This window comes from Suncus etruscus, chromosome 2 (genome assembly GCF_024139225.1).
Source record: "Suncus etruscus isolate mSunEtr1 chromosome 2, mSunEtr1.pri.cur, whole genome shotgun sequence".
NCBI classification, from domain to species: domain Eukaryota; kingdom Metazoa; phylum Chordata; class Mammalia; order Eulipotyphla; family Soricidae; genus Suncus; species Suncus etruscus.
Genome location: NC_064849.1, coordinates 104735103 through 104755281, shown reverse-complemented (window position 1 = coordinate 104755281; position 20179 = coordinate 104735103). Strand labels below are relative to the sequence as shown.

Genomic DNA, 20179 nt, shown 5'->3' with positions numbered 1-20179 from the left:
AAGGTACCTTAATTTTTTAAGATATTTACTTCTAGAACTTTAGTGAAACTACTGAATACAGAGGGTCTGTTCAGGTGGGAGAGCTCTGTCCCACTGACCTCTTTGTCTTTGGCCATTTTTTGTCCTGAATAACTTGTAGACTCCAGCACAGGCCCCTTGTGACAATACCTCTCCTTATCCCTTGTTTTAAATCCAAGTGAAGGGATTATAAAGCTCAGGAAAGAGCTAGTAAAATGTGGTTTTGACTTATTTTCTGTTAGCAAAAATAATGTTTTAACAGTTTACACTCTCAGAAAACTCTGAAAAAATACATTTAAGATTTTATGATTAGGGAAGTGCATTCATTAAAAAGACAAACAGAAAAATTGGCATCTTGAATTTTTTTTTATCTCAGGGTCTACTGTGGGTGTTGTAGTTTGAAAAAAAAAATTCCTTTAAACATTGGTACTCCAGAATGAGCTTTATAGGTGAGTTAGAATTTTCTGAAGAGTGCCATTTATTTTCAGTAATACATTTATCTTTAATAGGGAATATAATTGTTATACTTTCTCATATAAATACTTGCTATATCCCTCTATTTTAAAAAGAAGCAAATTTAAAGAAATACTTTACAGTAGAAGTAAAAGTCATCCCCATAGGAAAAGATATGGAAGTTACTTTTAAATAGAGTAGGATGATTAATTTCATTTTGATTTCATATGACCTATAGGATAATAAAAAGTAGTCCATCTTTCCTTCAACTCCAAACCAAACCAACCAACCAATGAGTAATTGAATAAATTGATATTATGTTTATTTTTTAATTTATAACATTTATAAAATTTATGGAAGTTGATATACTATTAAATAATTCAGAGTCTTTAATTCATATTTCAATATCTTTAAAGCAGCTAGAGACATTTCTTAATTTTGTCTTACCCAATTTCTCTTTTTTTTCCAACCCCTTTTATAGGAAAAGTGCAAGGAATTTCAATTTGCCAATGTGTAAGGCAGCGGGCACCACAGTGGTGGAGGTAAGAGATTGGGTTATTTCTCATTTTTTTTTATTTTAAGAATTTATTCAAGAGACAAAATTGATTAACATATTGAGGTAAACTGACATAACATAATATAGTAACATAACATATAATTAATATAATATAATAATACATGTAAGTCAAAGAACATTTCTTAATAAAACACAATTTTTTTTATCATAATGACTTACATATCGTTCACAGTAGTATTTTAGGTACATATTAACATTGAATCAATGGAATACCCATCACCCCCAGTGTTGTCCTCCCTTCATCCCTGTTCCCAAGCATATATCCCTTTCTCCCTCCTTTATCCCCCAGAATGCTAGTTTAACTAAAAGCATATATGTTAAGACTAATGTAAACCATTTTTTTATTTTGCAGTTTCAGATATTTTTACTAGTGGTTTCTTAAAGGTGTAGAGTCAAAGGAGCACTGTATAAACAATGTTAGAGTGGCAATTATCGTTTGCATGGGCCCACCAAAGTATGGGGGTCAGGGAAAGGAAAAACTTTTGGCCAAAGTACAAGGAGGCCTTACACCTGAAGTTCCCTGACATAAGACCATTTCTAGCCTCCAGGCAAACTAGTTTGTCCAATCCTGGTCATTGTCTGTAGTGCCCATACAGTTATATTTTTCACAGTCTCTGTTGTTGGTATCCTGTTTCTGTATTGAAGGTCCTGGAATCTGTATATCCTACATTGAAGTCAGGATGGTGCAGAGCGGCGTCTAATTTCAACTCACAATTGACGGGCAATGCAGAAAGCCCTGTCCAGTACACAGGTTGTTGTTGTTGTTGTTTAAATCTTCTTAGTGTTAAGGGAAGACTCTTTTGAGTAAATCGATGTCAGAGCAGCAGTAGGGTCTTCCCTGGTAGAGAATTGCTTCCAGGTGATGTCATAAACAACTTTGGATGTTTCATAGATGGCTTTCCTGGTTCAATGGTGACTGGAAAATGCCCAAACCTCTGAGGCCTGTGCCAGGTCATCATGTCAATATTCAGGGTGTAAGGTTCCATTGCACCACTAGATTTGTGTGTTCCTATCTCTATTAGATAAGAACTTATTTGTATGTATAGTATTTTTCATTTTAATGTACCCAATGCAAACAAGGAACAATGCCACCTGGCATTATCAGTGCATAAGGGGGCCGCAGGAACAAGTCCAACAATCCCCGTGACCTGGTTCAAACATAAGCATTAAACTGAGGGACTCTTTCATCAACATTCCATATTGAACAGTTCACAAAGAGAAAAAAAAGATAAACAGTGGGGAAAATAAACAATCTAACTTAAGACAATGGACACAATTGTCACTGTTTAAGAAAATTTGTGCGTTCCCATCTCTATAAGAACATGTTTGTATATAATTTCTCATATTAATGTGCCTATGCAAAGGAAGAACAGTATCATATGGCAAGATTGGTGCCTTTGGGGATGCTAGAACAAGTCCAACAATCCAATTGACTTGGTTCTTATATAAACATTAAATGGAGGGACACTTCTACAAACTTCCTTATTTAACAAATAACAAAGGGAAGGAAAGATGGAGAGGGACTCTTTCACCAAAATACCTTATTGAACAGTTCACAAAGAGGAGAAAAGATAAAAAGTGGGGAAAATAAACAATCTAGCTTAAGACAGTGGACTTAATTGTCACTGTTTATAGGAACTAATCAGAAACCTAGTATGGTAGCAACCACAGTTACACAATAAAAGAAGGAAGAGGCCAAGAGGCTATTGAGAGTAAACAAGTAAAGAGTTCTGGCCTCTTCCCAGCCTGAGAGTCCATCCTCTCATTTTTAATTTGAAAATATATGGTACCCCCACCCGAAATGGTCTCTTCCCAAACTAAAAGACCATCCTCCCATTTTATTTTAAATATATATGGTACGCCCCCGCACGGTTTTTGAAATGGAGACCAATGAGAAAAAAAATACCAGTGAATGTCACGACATAATGTCCCAACATACACCAGTGCTGCATCGGCCCGCCATCCACCCCATGTGTCCCTCACTTAGTGTCGGGAGAGAAAGGGGGAAAGCCTGAGGACCACGATACAGTCCACCTGGGCCGGCAACCAGGGAAGACCTGGAGTAGGGGAGGAAATAGGGGAACGGCTGGAGGCCTGCCAAGCCTCCCAGCACCCCCCAAGCTAGGAAAAATGCCTGCGGTTTGGGGTGTCCCCTAACCCCATACCTGGGAAGAGCCGACCTCCAGGATCAAAGCACTGGAAGCCAGCTATCTGCCCGGCCCCTCCCTCTGCTCCTCCTCCCTAGAGTAGGGAGGCGGGAAGCTTGGAGACCCCTAATAGAGTCCACCTAGAACCCACAGCAGGCCACCGAGGTTTCACTCAGGCGGGGCCTAGAGCCCAGGTGGGAAACGGGAATGGCTGGAGGCCTGCCAACCCTCCCAGCACCCCCCACGCTAGGGAAAATGCCTGTGGTCTGGGGTGTCCCCTTATTTCTCATTTCTTGAAGGGAGCTTTTAAACTTGATATTTTTTTCTTAGTGTTAAAAAATGTATATTAAGTTCATTTACTTTCTCACAGTTTCTTAATTTGTACCTAGGGCAATTTGCTTTAAATATATACTAGTAAATGTTTTGCTGCATCATTAGCTTTCTGGGTAGCTAATTTCCTTCTTCAAATGCTAGCCATGGATGACTGCATTAGCCACGCGATGGCTCGGGACTGCTGTATGGATTAGTTCTAACCTTATTGTGAGATATAACACTGCCATCCCTGTAGAGAGTCTCATTAGACCAAGCTTAATTAGAAGAATTAAGATGAAAACTAATTTGTCAATCTAATTCAGGAATTCGAAGCAAGAGAATTGATTATACAACAAGTGACAATTGCTTACACAACAGATGACTGTGAGCCCTTCTGTGAGCCTGCCACAGGTTGGATGGTAGAAAGGAGCTGTGCACTCAGATGAGAAGAAAAATAAGGGACTGGGAAAAAGTGTGGAGACTGGGCTCTTTCTGATACCAAAAGTCTATTTTCATTGCAGTTTAGGTTACATGGTTATAATAGTGTTAGCCTTTATGGTATTGATACATAAAGTTCCTCTACCCTTCTGCCACCAACATGCCTAAGATACTCCACCATTGTCAAGCAAAGCAAAGCAAAAAAAAAAATTCTATTTATGACTCCATGAATTTGTATTATTCTGAGTCTAGTGAATGCCTTGGGCTACAGGATTTCTTTGCTGCCACATCTGTGCAATCTGTTACCTGCAGTGGCCACTTTTTCTCTTTTGTCTCCTGCAGATCTGTCCTGCTTTATTTTATGATGACCTTCTGAAGCAGATGATTAGCAGCTAGTTTCTGAAGTCTGACATTTTAACAGGAGTCTTTAAGAGGCAGGACATTATTTTCATATTCCTGCTAATTCTTAACAATAATGTAGCTATTATTATCTTCATATTTATTATAGATTAGTTAATGCTGCATTTTTGTAGACATTACTTTTCTTGTTTTTCTTTTGGAGGACAGGCTTCTAAGCTATGCTTAGAGAGTTTGAGGTCACTCGGTGAATCTCAACTAACCCATCTCATTGGTATTGCTAGGGATCACTTAGAGAACCCAGGCTTAGAAACCTTCAAAGCTGTACCTGGTGTCACAGAGGTCCACGTGGTGCTGGGGATCAAGCTGAAATCTGTTATATGCAAGGCTTATGCCTAATTCCTGTACTTTTTCTCTGGCTCTTCCATTACCATGTTTTAATCCTCAAAGTAGTCCCATGAAAAAGGGACCATTATTCTTATTCTAAGGATGTAGACTTTAAAGCACAAAGAGATAGCACAATGAGTTAACAACACACTTTCCTTACATGCTGCTGATTCTGGCTCAATTCTGGTTCATCACATGTGATCTCCTGAAGCACTTCCAGGAGTAATCCTTAAGCATGGAAACAGGAATTAGTCAGTAGTAGAGCCAAATATGGCCCAGTAACTAAAACAAGCAACAAAGCATGGGAGCCTATTGCCATGTGTCACGCACCATGCACCTAGGTGGAACTAAGTAGAACCATAGTAAGGACTGATTTCAGAGTGCTTTACCTGTATTTTCCAAACTCCAAAATCATAAATAGATGATGCTTTCAACAGAAATTCAGCTGCTGGAAGTAGTCTACTTCAATGTTAACTGTTACAATCCAGCAGAGTGTTATAATTATTATTATTTTTCTTTTGCTAATTTATTTTCCTCTCCAATAGCTTTTCTTGCTAGTTATTTTCTTTTTTGTTTTGTTTTGGGGCATACCCAGTGGTGCTCAGAGGTTACTCCTGGCTATGCACTCAAATCAATCCTGGCAAGCAAGAGAGATAATATGAGATGCCGGGGATTGAATTTCAAGGCAAACATCCTACCTGCTTTACTATCTCTCCAGCCCCTTGCAAGTTATTCTGATTCCAGCTTGCCTTAGAATAGCCTAGAGAAAAGTACCACCCCCCTTACCGTGCTCAACAGTCCTGTGGGCTTTTTTGGTTTTTCCTGTTCAACTCTGGTCATTTTATTGTGTGCTCTCACAAATGTTCCTAACCATAGTGATTGAATGTCTGTTCTGGTACAGCATTAGGCTAAGCAGCAGGAACCTTAATACTGACTATTCCTTAAGTTTTCCACAAAAGCATTTTGTAGCTTGGCTTATCTTCTTTTCTTGCTAGATGGGAAGAATTGAGTGACTTTTAAGGGATTCACCCTTTTACATTCTTACTTTGAGTTGTGAAGACGGTAGAATTCTAAATATCTGAACTATGCATGCTGAGTCCCTTGGATATCTTAAATACTTTTTTAAAGGGCTTGGAAACGGGCTGGCAAAGGAATACACAATTGGTCTCTTGCTGTCTCTGTTTCTAATTTCTTCTTTAATTAATTCAGAGTTAATATTTTCTGCCAAGAAACAGACGAGCATGTTTATCTTAAAGAGGAAACAAATTTGCTGTTGACATGAATTATTTCTAGTTTTTGCAATTACATATACAATTGTTTCTGCAATTACAAAAGTACATAAACTTTTTAGAAAACTTTATCTTTTTACACCAACATCAGGGTATAGCTAATGAGGTGATAAATTTTATTTACAGTATTTTCTGGCATTTAAGATGACTTTTTTTGAATTAATAAATTGTATTTATTTATTTTTTTTTTGCAATGAAATAAAAGTTTAATGAATAAAACGACTTTTTTTAACCCATGAAAAACTTCTTAAAAGTTGGGGATTGTCTTATATGCCAATATATGGCATGCTGAAACTTACTCCAGCTTCAAGAACCAGTGAACCGCCCCCCCTCTTACTGCCGCAACCCATCCAGCTGCCAGGCGTCATCACTCAGTCCTCTGCTTGTCCTGATTAATCTTTCAGGGCACACAAAGGAGCTGATTTATCAAGCGCTGCATCTCATCCAGCTGCTGGCTATGCATCTTTCTGGTGTTCAGTCCTTTGTTCAGCTTTTATGGGACACAGAGGAGGCGCTCTATCTTTCTCTAGCTGTCCCCCACTCTGCTGCTCTTGGAGGAGTCCCCTCTCCCTGCTCTCAATGTAGATCACAATTAAAAAATCACAGTCACTCACTACAAATGATATATGCAAAATGAGTGTTGGCACTCTAAAGTTTAGCTTTATTAAACATATGCTATTAACCTTTGAGGGTTCTACTCTTTTTCTCTTACGTTTTTAAATTTTCATTTGGTGTGCGTTAAAAGAGAGGTAATCTTACATGGTGAATATAGCCCAAACTCTATATTATAACAGGAAAAGTAGGGGGTCATCTTATATACCCAGTCATTTTATATGCCAGAAAATATGTTAGGTTCCTGCTTTAACTGAACCAATATGCCTATATTAATATTGTTCTTTTTCCTTTCTCTCCTCTCACTTTTTGTCTCCCTCCCTCCCTTCCTCTCCTTCCTCTCCCTCCCTCTTTTCCTTCCCTCCCTCCATCTTCTCCCTCCCTTTCTCTCCTTCCTCTCCCTCCCTCCCTCCTTTCTCTCCCTCTCCTTCCCTCCCTCCTTCCTTCCCTCCCTCTCCTCCTCCTCTTCCCTCCCTCCCTCCCTCCCTCCCTCCCTCTCTCCCTCCCTCCCTCCCTCCCTCCCTTCCTTCCTGTGGCACCTAGGAATTACTTGTGGCTCCGCACTCATAAATCACTCCTTGCAGGCTCAGGGGACCATATGGGATCCCAAGATAGAACTCAGATCAGTCTCATGCATAGCATGGCTGTATTATTGCTCCAGCCCTTTGGGAGAATGTCTTAAGAACCTCTCATATTCTTCCTGGCTCCTGGGTAAATATGTTCCACCATCCAGGACTTTTAGAAGTGACTGGATTCTGTATTCTAAAGAAAAGCAACTTTTATTCCTTTATTTTGGGGTTGGGATAGGGGGAAATCACACTTAACAGTGCTCAGAGTTTATTCCTGACTCTGCACTCTTGGAATGCTCCTGATAGGACTCAGTGGACTATATGGTGTACCTGGGATCAAACCTGGGCTAGCTGAAAGCAAGACAAGTGCCCTCTCTGCTGTATTATTGAAAAATTGAAAAGCAACTTTGAATAGGAAACCTAAGATCTGGTGCTGAGCTTCACGATAGCACATAGAACACTTGTTGCACTGTCAGAGCAGATCTTTTGTCTCTGTAAAAGATAGTTGAAACTGCTGCTAGCAAGACAATAATGTGGCTGGTGGTAAACAACAGACTTCTGTAAGGCCTCTTAGGCTAATTTGGCTAATTCCAGCTTTTAGTTAAGATTGATATATTCACAGATTTTCATGTTTATGTTCCATGTTTGTATTTGCCAATGAAAGAATTGTAAGTGTTCCTATTCTATGATCATTGATGCTCACAGGTGTTATATCTAGGCAGCCTGAGTGATGTATGAAGCTGAGAAATAAGAGGATTAGTCATTATGGTTTACCTGCCTCTGCCTTCCCTGCAGAGATAGGTAACCATTGTCAGCAACTGTATTGATCAGCCCGATGCTTTTAAAAAGTATTTAAATCAGGATGTAGGGACAATTGGGAAATTATTTTCTGAGACATTAGATTGAGATTTTGTTATTGTTCTTCTAAGGCCAGATCTGTGACTTTTGTTTTCTGTACTAGTGCCTGGCACATGTCATCTTTCTTGGGGAATAACTGGAAGCAAGATTGGGGTGTTCTTTCTGAATGGGGGACAAGGCAACTTGAAGATGTCAATGTCAGTTGCTTGTTTTTATTTGTAATGGTTTCTGTGAAGGATGCTAGACACATAATAGTACTTTTAATTGTCCCATATAAAACCATAGGGGACCTAAGGACATAGCCGCTAATTGAAGAGTTAATCTTCTTATGTCCCCCTTTCAGGGTCTGTCAGCCTACAGTGACTTCTGCCATGCCTGCCTGCCTCTCCTCTCTCTTCTTACAGTAGTCTTAAGGTATACAAAGGGAAAGCTCAATGAAGCCAAATGTGTTAAGGACATTTGCAAATTCTGGAGAAATAGCAGTGATCAAAAATAAACATTTGTTATCTCAAGGCTTACATTCTATTGCTCAAGATAGATAATAAATATAATAAATAGGTAAAAGAGTAGGTTAGATACTGATATATGTGCCAGAGAAAAGAGCGATACATCACAAAGGGAATGTCAGGGCAAGAAACCAGAACTAGAGATAGAACAATCAATAGAAGGTTATGGGGAGATGGCAGCTGAGGGTCTTTGGGATCAGGAAGGGTGAGAACTAGGCTCTACTGCTCCAGCGGTGGAAAGGCCTGAGGTGGCACATGCCTGTTGAGTCTCAAGAATGAGGTTAATGAGCTCCCCCTTGTCTGTGCAGGTGGAAATTCAGGGATCATACATTGCAGAACTTCCTTGAGTTCTAAATAGCAATGTCATCTTTTTAGAGGCTGAGTGAAAAAGACTTTATTAGTTCACTACAAAATGAACTTTTATATATATGTAAGTTCCTAGAAATGAACATATATGATATATATGTTCATTTATATAGCATACTATATGTTCATCTTGTAATGACTCTTTTTGTATGGTTCACTAGAGGTGATGTGCAAAAAGTCTGACTTTATAGCTCTGCAGTGAATGGAGAATGTGAGTATAAGAGTGGAGCTTCCTGGTTCTTGTGACTGATTCAATTTGGAAAAATTTGTGTGGATAATTATTTATGTCTATTTCAGCAGACATGATCAGACTGGTTGTGTTTCTTTACAATAGGAATACCGTGGATTCTATTTTACTTTAAATTTTTTTTGGTTTTGTTTTTGGGCCATACCTGGTGGTGCTCAGGGGTTACTCCTGGCTCTGCACTAGGGATCACTCCTGATGGTGCTCATAGTTTATCAGAGACCGAACCCAGGTTGGCCTCATGCAAAGTAAGCGCTGTATCCCCTGTCTTATGAAATAGCTTTAAAAGCAGTGAAACTCATAATTTTTCTGAGACAGTAAAACAAGGAAAATATACAGCTATAACCAGAAAACAAATTAAAGCTCTAGCTAGATAAGACAAACATGTTTTACCTTATTGAGCAGCTTTATTTAAAAGATTCAGTTTTAAGCACATGCCCATTCACAAGATCCACTTCACATCCAAGCACACAACCAGTCACACATCTATATGGAATTCATTTATGTACAAAACTGATTGACATGTAGGGACTTGATGTTTCTGAGAACTTGGCTGAAATGTCAGATTTGACATTTATTATCTGAAGCATATAATGTTAGAGTCTTTTCATCACACTTTAAAATTTACCTAGTTTAAGTTTTCTACTTCAATCAGTTGGCTAGAAAAATGAGAATAGCAAGAAACTATTGATCCCAGTCCTCTTTAATTCACTGATGTGGCCCAACTAACTATTTGGCATAAATTATTTTTTAAAAATTGGGGTGATGGAAGTGTATGATTGGTAAAAGATCTTCTATAGAGATAAGGAACAAACACTTTCTTCCCACCTGCCTGATAAATCCTGGTTAGTTTTGGGAATGAAAGTAGAATGATGGATATAATTTACATAGATTTTTAGGCTTGTTAAAGATGATATAGTATCTTTAATTTGCATTTATTTTTCTTGCAGTTATTTTACTATGCTATTTTATCCATGCTTTTGAATTTAATTTAAAGTTAATTACTAAGCCACTCTGTAAAAGGGATATTGGTAAGTTAAGAATTGAAGGAGATATGAAATGCTTTGACAGATAAGGTGACAATTCCATAGGAAATGAGGTGAAATGAACTGATTGATTTCACTTATTTCAAAGTACTTAAAGATCATTTCCTTGAATTGTCATTGAATACAAATTGGTTTGAAAATATTTGAATAAGGATAAAGATGTATCGAATGAGGACAAACTTTATTCGAGTATTTTGGCAAAGCAAATTCCTTAGTCTATCCAAGAAGCAATAAATACAATAAAAAGTAAAATCAAACACGGGCATGGTGAATGCCCACTATTAACTTGATTGCATTTTTGCATATTGTTCAAAATAATTTTTTCTCTAATGACAAGGAATAGCTTGAGAGAATATGGCTTATTGATGATAAAAATATATTAAATCAAGAGCTAATCCTGACATTTTATTTCTTGTTGCTTGGTAACAATGCAGCAACGATGTGAGAAACTTTCATTATCTCAGGTACAATGGACTTCATTCCATTGTGGGCTAGAGAAATACCAATTACAGCAATTCATTTGTATGCCATTATCCTTGCAAAATTTTGGTGCTACCTTTTATTGTTAGTGCAGAGATCCTAAAAGAAAACTATTTTAATAATACATCCCCCTTTTTTGATGGATTGGTGAATTTTATTCTAGCTATTTTTGGCTTTTTTACTTTGTGTCTATTTATAATTTTTGAGGCTGAACAAATTTAGTTTTATTGACTTGTACTGTGTCAAACCTAGGCTATTAAATTTTATTATAATATGTATGCATGATGTTTCATTAATTCTAAGTGTTCATTTTTTATCCTTGACTGCCTAGGATGAAAAAAGTGATCTGGGAAGATTTTTTTGCCTTGTGAAAAATAGGCAAGAGTTGTTGAACAGGGTTTAAAGCACTGGCCTTGCCTGTGGTCTACTTCAGTTTGATGTTACTTCATTCCCTGGCTGGGGACCCCTGAGCACAGAGCTGGAAGTAGTCCCAAGCATGGTTGGCTGGCTGTGCCCCAATCTTTTATTTCATCAAGATAAAAAAGAAGGGAGGGAGGGAGGGAGGAAGGGAGGGAGGGAGGGAGGGAGGGAGGGAAGGAGGGAAAGAGGGAGGGAAGGAGGGAGGGAGGGAGGGAGAGAGGGAGGGAAGGAGGGAGGGAGGGAGGGAGGGAGGGAGGGAGGGAGGGAGGGAGGGAGCAGCAACAACAAACCAGGTTAGATTTTTTTATTTTGGAGACCCCAAACCCATTGATGTTCATTGGTTGTTCCTGCTCTGCACTCAGAAATAATGTAATATAAAAAGAACCTCATGTCCTGAGTGCAGGAGAAATGAAATGAGTATAGAATCTGTTATTCATTGGTGATTAATGTCCATCCATAATCATTTCACTGCTTACTGCAAACGTTGGCGGGAGTAAGGACCCCCAAATAGGTCTTTCCATGTTTCCTTAGAACAGAACACACTGTTTTGTATAAATAAATTATTCCACAGGTGTGTTTGCATTGCTTCCTCAGCAGGCTTTGCCTTATTGAGTTTTCACAGACTTGTAAAAATTATGTTGTTTTCTTTTAGGTGAAAGGGTTTGAAACATTTGGTTCATTTTGGAGAATGAAATTGGAAACCAGGAATGAGTTAATTATTAGAAAGTCATGATTTTTTTACTATGTGGCTTATATTGTAAATAAAGTCAGCCCAGGGTTGGAGTGAGTAGGGCACTTGGTTTGCTTGTGACTGACCTGGATAATATCCAGGGCATCACTTATGGTTCCCCAGCCCCACCAGGAATGATCCCTGATCACAGAATCAGGAGTAAATAAGCCCTGAACACCACTGAGTATGACCATTGAGTATGACCTCAAAACAAAAGAAACCAAACGTTTAAAAAATAAAAGACCAAAATGCCCAAGACCATTCAAATCCAAGAATATAGTTCTGATCCAACTGTTGTTGACTAACTTAATCCACATTCTTTGGAAGGAATTTTAATCCAGGTTTTCTGGATTAAAGCTACACAAGAGCCTGAGGGTCTCTGCTTTTCACTCTTTTCTGTGAAAAGAAGTCATGTTATACAGGAAGAAGGTATTTGGAGGGCCAGTGGTAGACTGCAAACACTGAGTGTGGATGATCTGGGCTTGATTTCTGATTCTTCAGAAAAAAAGAAAAGAAAAGAAAAGAAAAGAAAAGAAAAGAAAAGAAAAGAAAAGAAAGAAGCTATTTCAGTTTTGTTAATAAATGGTGGAAATGATTCAAGTTTTACCTTGTATTTTTTTAAAAAGTTATTTTTTCTTTTAGAATTTCATTTTAAATTATGAAAAAGCTTTGCTGGCACAAACAAAACAAGGAAGAAAACTCATTACCAAATGCAGATTAATGTAGGTTGACTATAAAAAGCTGCAGGATTAAGCCTATTGAGTTTGAAAGTTTTGGTATAATTTAAGTTTCTCCCAGTTTGAGGAATTTACAAAGCTTATTCATTTTGAGAGTTGGCATCTAACAAGTGAAATTAGACCTTTAGAAATAAAGGAAACAGCAAATAGAATTTTAAAGGCAGACCTATACATCCACTCCTTCTATAAAAAGAAATGTTAATTGTTGTTTTATTTGTAGAATTTTCCCCAATGCTTTTATAATTATGCTTGCTCTGAAAACAAGTGTTCATTTATTATTCTTTGTTGATGTATATTTTTTAAGGTGCAAAGTGCTTATTTTTGGCTTTTGGGCCACATTTGGCAGTCCTCAGGCATTACTCAGGGATCACACACTTCTGGCAGCGCTCAGGTGTGCTGGGAATTGGACCTAAGTTTGATGTGTGCAAGGCAAATGCTCTCCTGATGCACTATTGTTTTGACCGCCCCAAATGGCATTTTATTTGGGGATTGATTATAACTAGGTTATATAAAGAGCTAGAGAACTAGATTTGGAAAACATTTCTTCTTTGTGAAGTTAAGTTTTGGAAAACAGGGACGGTCAGTCTGTGTTCCAAGAGAACTGGATCCAGCTAAGGTGTGTTCTGCACTGAGTGTCTACCTAGTTGTATCACTACTAATGTAGTGCTTTTAATTACCACTATTAATGTAGTGCTATTTCTGAAATATTCCTAACAGTAGCAATAGCAGGTGAATGGCTATTAGTACAAATACCAAATAATAATGCAGACATTAACATCAACAAGTGCCATTTATGCCACACATTTATATGCAAAGCTCTTCATCATCCATTGTAATAATTCAGAGAGGTCCAATTCACTATCCTCATTTTAAAAAAAAGGAGGAAATTAGGATAAGGAATGGCTTTATACTAACAAGGCCAGGGAGAAGAGTCGGCATTTTTTTCCTGTTGCCCTAGCTTATGTTCTTAAAGGATATGAGGAATGTTGGGCATATTTTAAAGTCCATTTATTTTATACTCTGCAGAGCTAACAATATAGTTTCCCATTTCTTCATTGGATTCATCTTAGTCCTTCAGCTAATCAAATTTTTGAGTCAACTAACTAGATCTCCGAGGTGTTAATACTTCTGTAAATACAAATTTAAAATTTTTAAATTAAAATGAAAAATTGTTCAGTAATGTTAACATTTTAAGACTTAGAAGAATTTCCTAAGAATTATAAAATAAGAGAAGAGCCATTACTCCTGGGAAGCAAGAATAGTTTTCTCTTAAGTAAAAGTAACATAGATGGTCATGAAAACAACTTAGAAACTTTATTTCTGTGTATTAGATGTATTTTCTTGATGACATTTCAAGAAATGGGTATTTTACATATGTGTATCAACATTTTTATAAACTTTTGGTCTCTGTTGGTCAATTGTTTTGTAGAAATGAGTAATTTCAATTATAATCACACAATATATGAAGGTTTGAACTATTCTTCACAAGATACTTTTTCCTACTTCGCTGGATGAAGCATTCTGTCTTTTAAATTTGCTTATCTTTGATGACAGGGAGGTTGAAAATATATTTGCTATTTGCACTTTTTTGTGGGTTTTATGAGTTGTTGTATTACAGTGTTTATTTATAGTTAAATATGGGGAGCAGGAATTGTGGCCATACCTGAAGGTGCTCAGGGGACCATTTCTGGAGTCAGGAATTCAGACTGGGTGGTCACCTGAATGTCAAGCAGATGTCTTTACCCCTGTGCTCTCTTTCTGGCTTTCTGGCTTTTTTAAAAATTTACCCTGATTTTCAAAGGTGTTGATACCAGGGATCAACAGTGTTCCAACCTCAAGTCTACCTACTACCAGTGACGAAGTCTTCACAATATCACTGTTCCTACATCAAGACTCAAGGTTCTTTCCCTCTCCTCAACCTGTCTCTTTAGTAAACTTATTACAAAAACTTGATAAATGTTTATAGTTTGAGATCACATTGTTTTCATGGAAGTATTCCCATTATTTCATTCCTAGGTCTTCTTAGCTCTCCCACTTAGATGAATTTTGTAAGACAGTAAGGAAGAAGGGTAGGGTTGTGGTTGACAACAAGAGCTTTGGAGCAAGATTCTCTGTTTTTTTTTTTTTTATTTTAAACTTGATTGACTGATTAATTGGTTTTGGGGCCACACCCAGTGGCGCTCAGGGGTCACTCCTGGCTCTGCACTCAGAAATCACCCCTGGCAGACTGGGGACCATATGGAATGCCGGGAATCGAACCAAGCTCCGCCCGGTTTGGCCGCATGCATGGCAAACACCCTACCATAGTGCTGTCTCTCCTTTTTGGGTTTTAAGGATGCCCCTTTGGGAGATCTTAGCTGCCTCTTCCCATGCAGGAATTTGGTTGGCTGTAGCTATAAGACAAGAAAAAGAGAAATTCCTTGATCTGCAGTAAGTAATCCACTTATGGACAGGAAGATAGAATATGATATGGAATAATAAGAGCGCAGCAGCTCTCACTATAGAACCTGTTCCAAATATAAGGTTTGAGTCAGGTGCTCTGTGGATTCACTGTTTTGAGACAGCTCACAAAAACTTTTAATTATGACTTCCCAGAAAAACCTTGTCTTCCAAATGAGAACATAGGTTCTGTTGATAAAGAGAAGGGGAATTAAGCAGGAATTTCTGGTTTAATGATTTTTGATCCTTTACCTATGACATTCTCCTATAAAAGTTTATTGACTAATAAAGGAAAGTATATCTGACATAAACTGAAAGGCTGCTTGTCATATTAAAAAAGAGAAATGAGGGTTGGAACAAAAGTATAGTGGTTAAAAAAAAGTGCAGTGGTTAAGGTACTTGCTTTATATGTGTGCGACCTGGGTTTCATCCATAGCAGCAATATGACCACGATCCAAATACCAAAAGGAAAAAAAGAAGAAACAAGGACAAAGAATCCAAAACATAAATACTTTTGTTTTCACCTTTAGTTTCACTAACAGTTTTTGTCCTACTTATTGATTTATTCCATGTTGGTGTTAAGAATTTAACTTGTGATTGTAAAGTCACTCATTAAAATAATAGTGGCTTTCCTCATTCCTGTTAGAAACCTTGTCAAAAATGTTATTTTTTTCCACCTCAAATATAGACCTAGCCTACAAATACTGAAGTGATAATTAGGGCTTACGCATTTTAAAAATTAGCCTTTAAAAAAAAACAGTTACTCTAAATCTTTGAAGGTTAAGCAGATAGTTAAAAAGAGAAGACATTTTAGTCATGGCTTAAGTAGGAAATGTGTGAGAGAAATGCTAAATATTACTCATTGACCCTCTTTATGTTATTGGTTATCTTTCCTATAAATGTATTTCTGTCTGTATCATTATTGTAGTTTGAGCTTGCACCATATGGCAGCCTCCTAAAATTAGAACATATTCAAATTTTCTAATGGCCTTTTATGAGACCTTTTGAAAACCCAGGTGCACAAGCAAAAATTAATGAAAATGGGAGGCTGTAATTGCCAAGGTGTTAAAGTTTCTTTCTGGAGGGAAGCCACAGTAATCCAAAGAAGCTGCCTTAGTAGCATCATTAGTTAAGGAGAACTTGTTTGTTGAACTCTTGTTTCTTGATGTATGGAAGAAATTACAATTTTTTTGGTTCGGGTTCATTGTTTCTAGTTTTAATAGATTTTTTTCCCTGTAAGTTAAGTTTCTCATTCTGTAAAATAAAGAAAAGAAATGGAACTTGTTTCTGTCATTCTTCTTCCTTTGCATGCTGAAGAGACATTTTCCTATGTTCCCCTAGATCAAATCCTTCCCTGACTCCAGGCCTTTTCCTGCTCTCCCTGGAATTCTCTTCCAGCCCTGCTTTTCATGCTGCATTTTCTACCTTCTGAGTGCAGCTGTCCTCTATTACTTTGGGTTGCATGATTATTATGTTGTCTTGTGATTGACTGTTTACCTCCCTACTTCTTTAGACTCTGAACACCTTATGAGACCTTGTCATACTCATATTTGTATTCCCAGCACCTGGCACAATGTGGGCACATATTACTTGCTTGTTGAATGACGTTAGAGGCACTGAGACCAGCCTTTTAAAAATATAGGCATCTTTTTTTCAGGTTTCAGTTATACTGCCCATTCTGTCTGTATAGCATTATTTTCTTGCTGTGTTCTAAGAACGAAAAAAATTTCTTTCCTGTTCAGTGACTCTTCTGGCAGCTTAAAAAAATTTTTTTTAATCTAAGGGCTTCATCGGGCCATGCATAAAGAGACTTGATAATCGGCCACCAGCTGTTTTGTACTTTCCTTCCTTATTATTTCACTAGCTTCCTCTGACTTCCCTAGGCTGGTTTTATCTCAGGGTGTGCCTTTTAATGCAGACTGAAATAGCCAGTGTGTTTCATTGAATAGGCTTTTATTACTCAGCTAAAGCAGAACAAGCCATATGGCAGTTAACTAGATAAGCAAAAGGTTATAAATCAGTGGCATATAAACTGAACTTGGAGATGGAACGTCCTGGTCAGGAGAGAGCTGGCAGTGCAAATTCACCAGTCCACAAAAGTATTGTGATATACCAGGTAGCATGGAATTAAAGTAATATTGTGTTAGCAGAGAACCCTAAAGTAGGTGATTCATTTAGTGTGTTTCAGCTACCTATAATGATGAGATGGGTGTGCACTATCAGGCCACTTCCATCAGCTTTCTCATAGGATGGATGTTACACTTGACACTAATGGCTTCCAAGGTAGGATGGTTCAGCTCACTATGATGAGCACTGCAGGAATGATTGCTGAGTGGAGAGCAAGGAGTAACCCCTGAGCACTATTGGGTGTGCTTCCAAACCAAAGAAACCAAACCAACTAACCAACTCAAAAATACCCTGTTAGTATGACTCCCTGTTTGTACTGAGGGGAAGGGCAGTTTGATCATAACGCTGAAATCACAGCCAAGAATGGGATGAATATGTTTGAATTGCTTTAGGATTTAAGATTTAGTTTTGTACTTAAATGAACCTGTTATACTGGTAAGCCAGAGGGCAAAGGGTGGTGGTATACGATGTACTCTGGGTCCACTGGTGGAGGGAATTTGACACTGGTGGTGGGAATCGCTGTGACTCGATGAATATCTGAAATTCAATTATGAAGGACTTCATAGATCACAGTTGTTTCCATTAAAAAAATTTAGTTATGGAAAAGTTAATTTATTTTTGCATTTTTATGTCTACCTTTCTTAAACTAAATTGGGGAAAACAGACTTGGTGTTTTAGTTTTCTTAATGAAATAAATAGAATTTCATTTTGCTTGCTTACTGCTACAGAGAAATGAAAACATATGGAGACTTTTTAAATGATGAAATGGAATGAAGTTCTTATTCTCCTGCACTTGCTATAATATTTTAAAATTAGAAATTACTGAGTCATTCACATGCTGAGGTCAAGTCACAATCTCTGTTGGATTAAACAGCTATTAACTGTGTCTTGGAAATGCTGATGTTTAACCCATTTCTCCTTTGCAGTTTATGTGTTAAATAGTGTGTCCTTGGATTATAAAAAGCTCCAAGGATGATTAATAGCCTTTAAGCAAAGGAAACAGTTTTAAAGAGCAACATTTTAAAGTTTTATTTGGCTTGGTTAAAAGTTTTTCTCTAGCATTAAACCCACTTCTCTCTCACTGTTTTTCCATAAAGTGTTTTTATCAAAAAATGCTTTTTTCCCCTATTAATTAATTCATGTCATCCTTCTCCCTGCTTTCCTTAGGATAAATGATAATGGTGTAATGTTTTTTCTTATTTTTATAGATAAGACTGGTGCTTTGAATGAATGTGTTAGAAGTATTTTAATTCCTTTGTGAAAGGAATTTTAATTACTTCTCTGGATTTTCTAATTCAAATAAAATTTCCTCCTCAAAGAAGATAAGGAAAGTAAATGTGGTATTTTGTTTTATAATATTGCCTGAATGTCATTAAGTAGTATATTTAGTGAAGATTGGCATTTTTGGTTAAATAAAATGTTAGCAAAATATCAGCATGGGTGATAATGTTTGAACTAAGTACTAGCCAGTGAAAATGAAAATAAAAACCCATAAAGGGGGTTATTTTATAAAAATGTTTTCTACATTTAGAATTTATTGGAATCATCCATAAGGTAATATTTAAATTTTATCTTATTTATTTTTTGCATGAGTTTGCCTCTTTGCTTTAATTGTTAGTCATGGCTTTTGTACATTTTTGACTTTAGGTAAAGCTTTTCTTTGAAAATTTTGTCATTGCTTTCCATTTTTTTTTATCCCACGACTTAAAATAAGACATTGAAGGGAGTAAGGGCTGTTTTTATTTCGTAATGAGGAACATGAGGTTGAAAGCAATTTTCATCAATTTTGAGATTTGACAGGACTAGCCAGACTGATCCCTGAGAATAGGTAGGGCATTTTGGAGATAGGTCTCATATTATAGACTTTGTGCTAGTGATAGCTTAACATGTTCATTTCCTTTGGAAAATTAATTAAAACATGATTATATTACAATGCTAACTTTGATCTCTGCTGAATTTTATTAGCTAATACTGGCCCATTCTATTTTCTTAATTATACCTGATTAATCATCTTATTCAATGTAAAATGGGGCTAGAGTTAGATTAGAAAAAATAAGACTCTAAGGACAACATGACAACATTTATAAGAAAAAATGACAAAATTTATTCATTTATATAGTTGTTTTTATACATAGTTTAATGGAAAGTAAAGTGATTAGGTAAAGTATGACCATTCTTTTTAAAATTTATTTCTTTTTAAAGCACCATAATTTATAGAGTAATTTATAGTTGACATTGGTTCCGATACCAGTCCCAAAACCAGTGTCGACTGCTCTCCATCAGTGTTCCTAGAGTCCATCCCATACCCACCCCCTTCCCTCAGCCTGCTATCTGGCCAACTATTTTAAATTTAGTTATTAAAATTTAGGTCCCATGATTTCAGTGTTACTGATTTTGTGGGGTGGATAATTAGGTCTCTCATTCCTTAACATCACTGATGTATCTATGTCCCCTTGAATCCTAAACCCTTCAACCTCACTCTATTTCTTTCAAGAGTGATCTAGGTAGCCCCTTTTATTTTATTTTTGAAGAGCAAACCTCTCTTACTTGCTTTATTCTCCCCGCTCTGAGTTTTATTATAATACCATAATTTATTGAGTTCATAAGGCAGTCATTTTAGTCTTTAAATGTTCAAATACCAATATCACTACCAGTATGACCTTTCTTCCACTAGTATCCCCAGTCTCCCACCTACCACAAAAGCATGCAAGCACAGACATTTATTTCAAACTGTTTATTACAATATAAAGGCAAATGGAATTGTCAAAAGTGAGACAACAAGGGTTAAGTTTAAATAATTGTTATATCTCTTCATAGCGATACTAAAATCATTGTCTTAAGTACTTACTGACCTGTGATATTCTTATTATTATCATACCTTCTCTGTACTATTGTTTAGACACACAGGGAGATGGTGGCAATGCGCAAGGGCTTCAGGGTTTTCCAGTACTATGGGGGTTTGGAGGGGCTTGGTTCAACCTCCTTCCAAAAGGAAAGACCCAGAGTTTTTTAGCTCTCTAAACCAATATTGCCCAAAGAGGATTTAGCTGCTATATTATTTTATTTT

At 37.1% G+C, this 20179-nt stretch overlaps 1 protein-coding gene across 1 annotated transcript in view; it reads left to right on the top strand.

Moving 5' to 3' along the window:
• Positions 1 to 20179, top strand: part of OXCT1 (3-oxoacid CoA-transferase 1) — a 138799-nt gene that overhangs the window by 37934 nt on the left and 80686 nt on the right. The window contains exon 7 of the mRNA XM_049767688.1: positions 953 to 1013. Coding sequence (XP_049623645.1) covers positions 953 to 1013 — 61 coding nt within the window. The remainder of the gene's footprint in view (positions 1 to 952; positions 1014 to 20179) is intronic.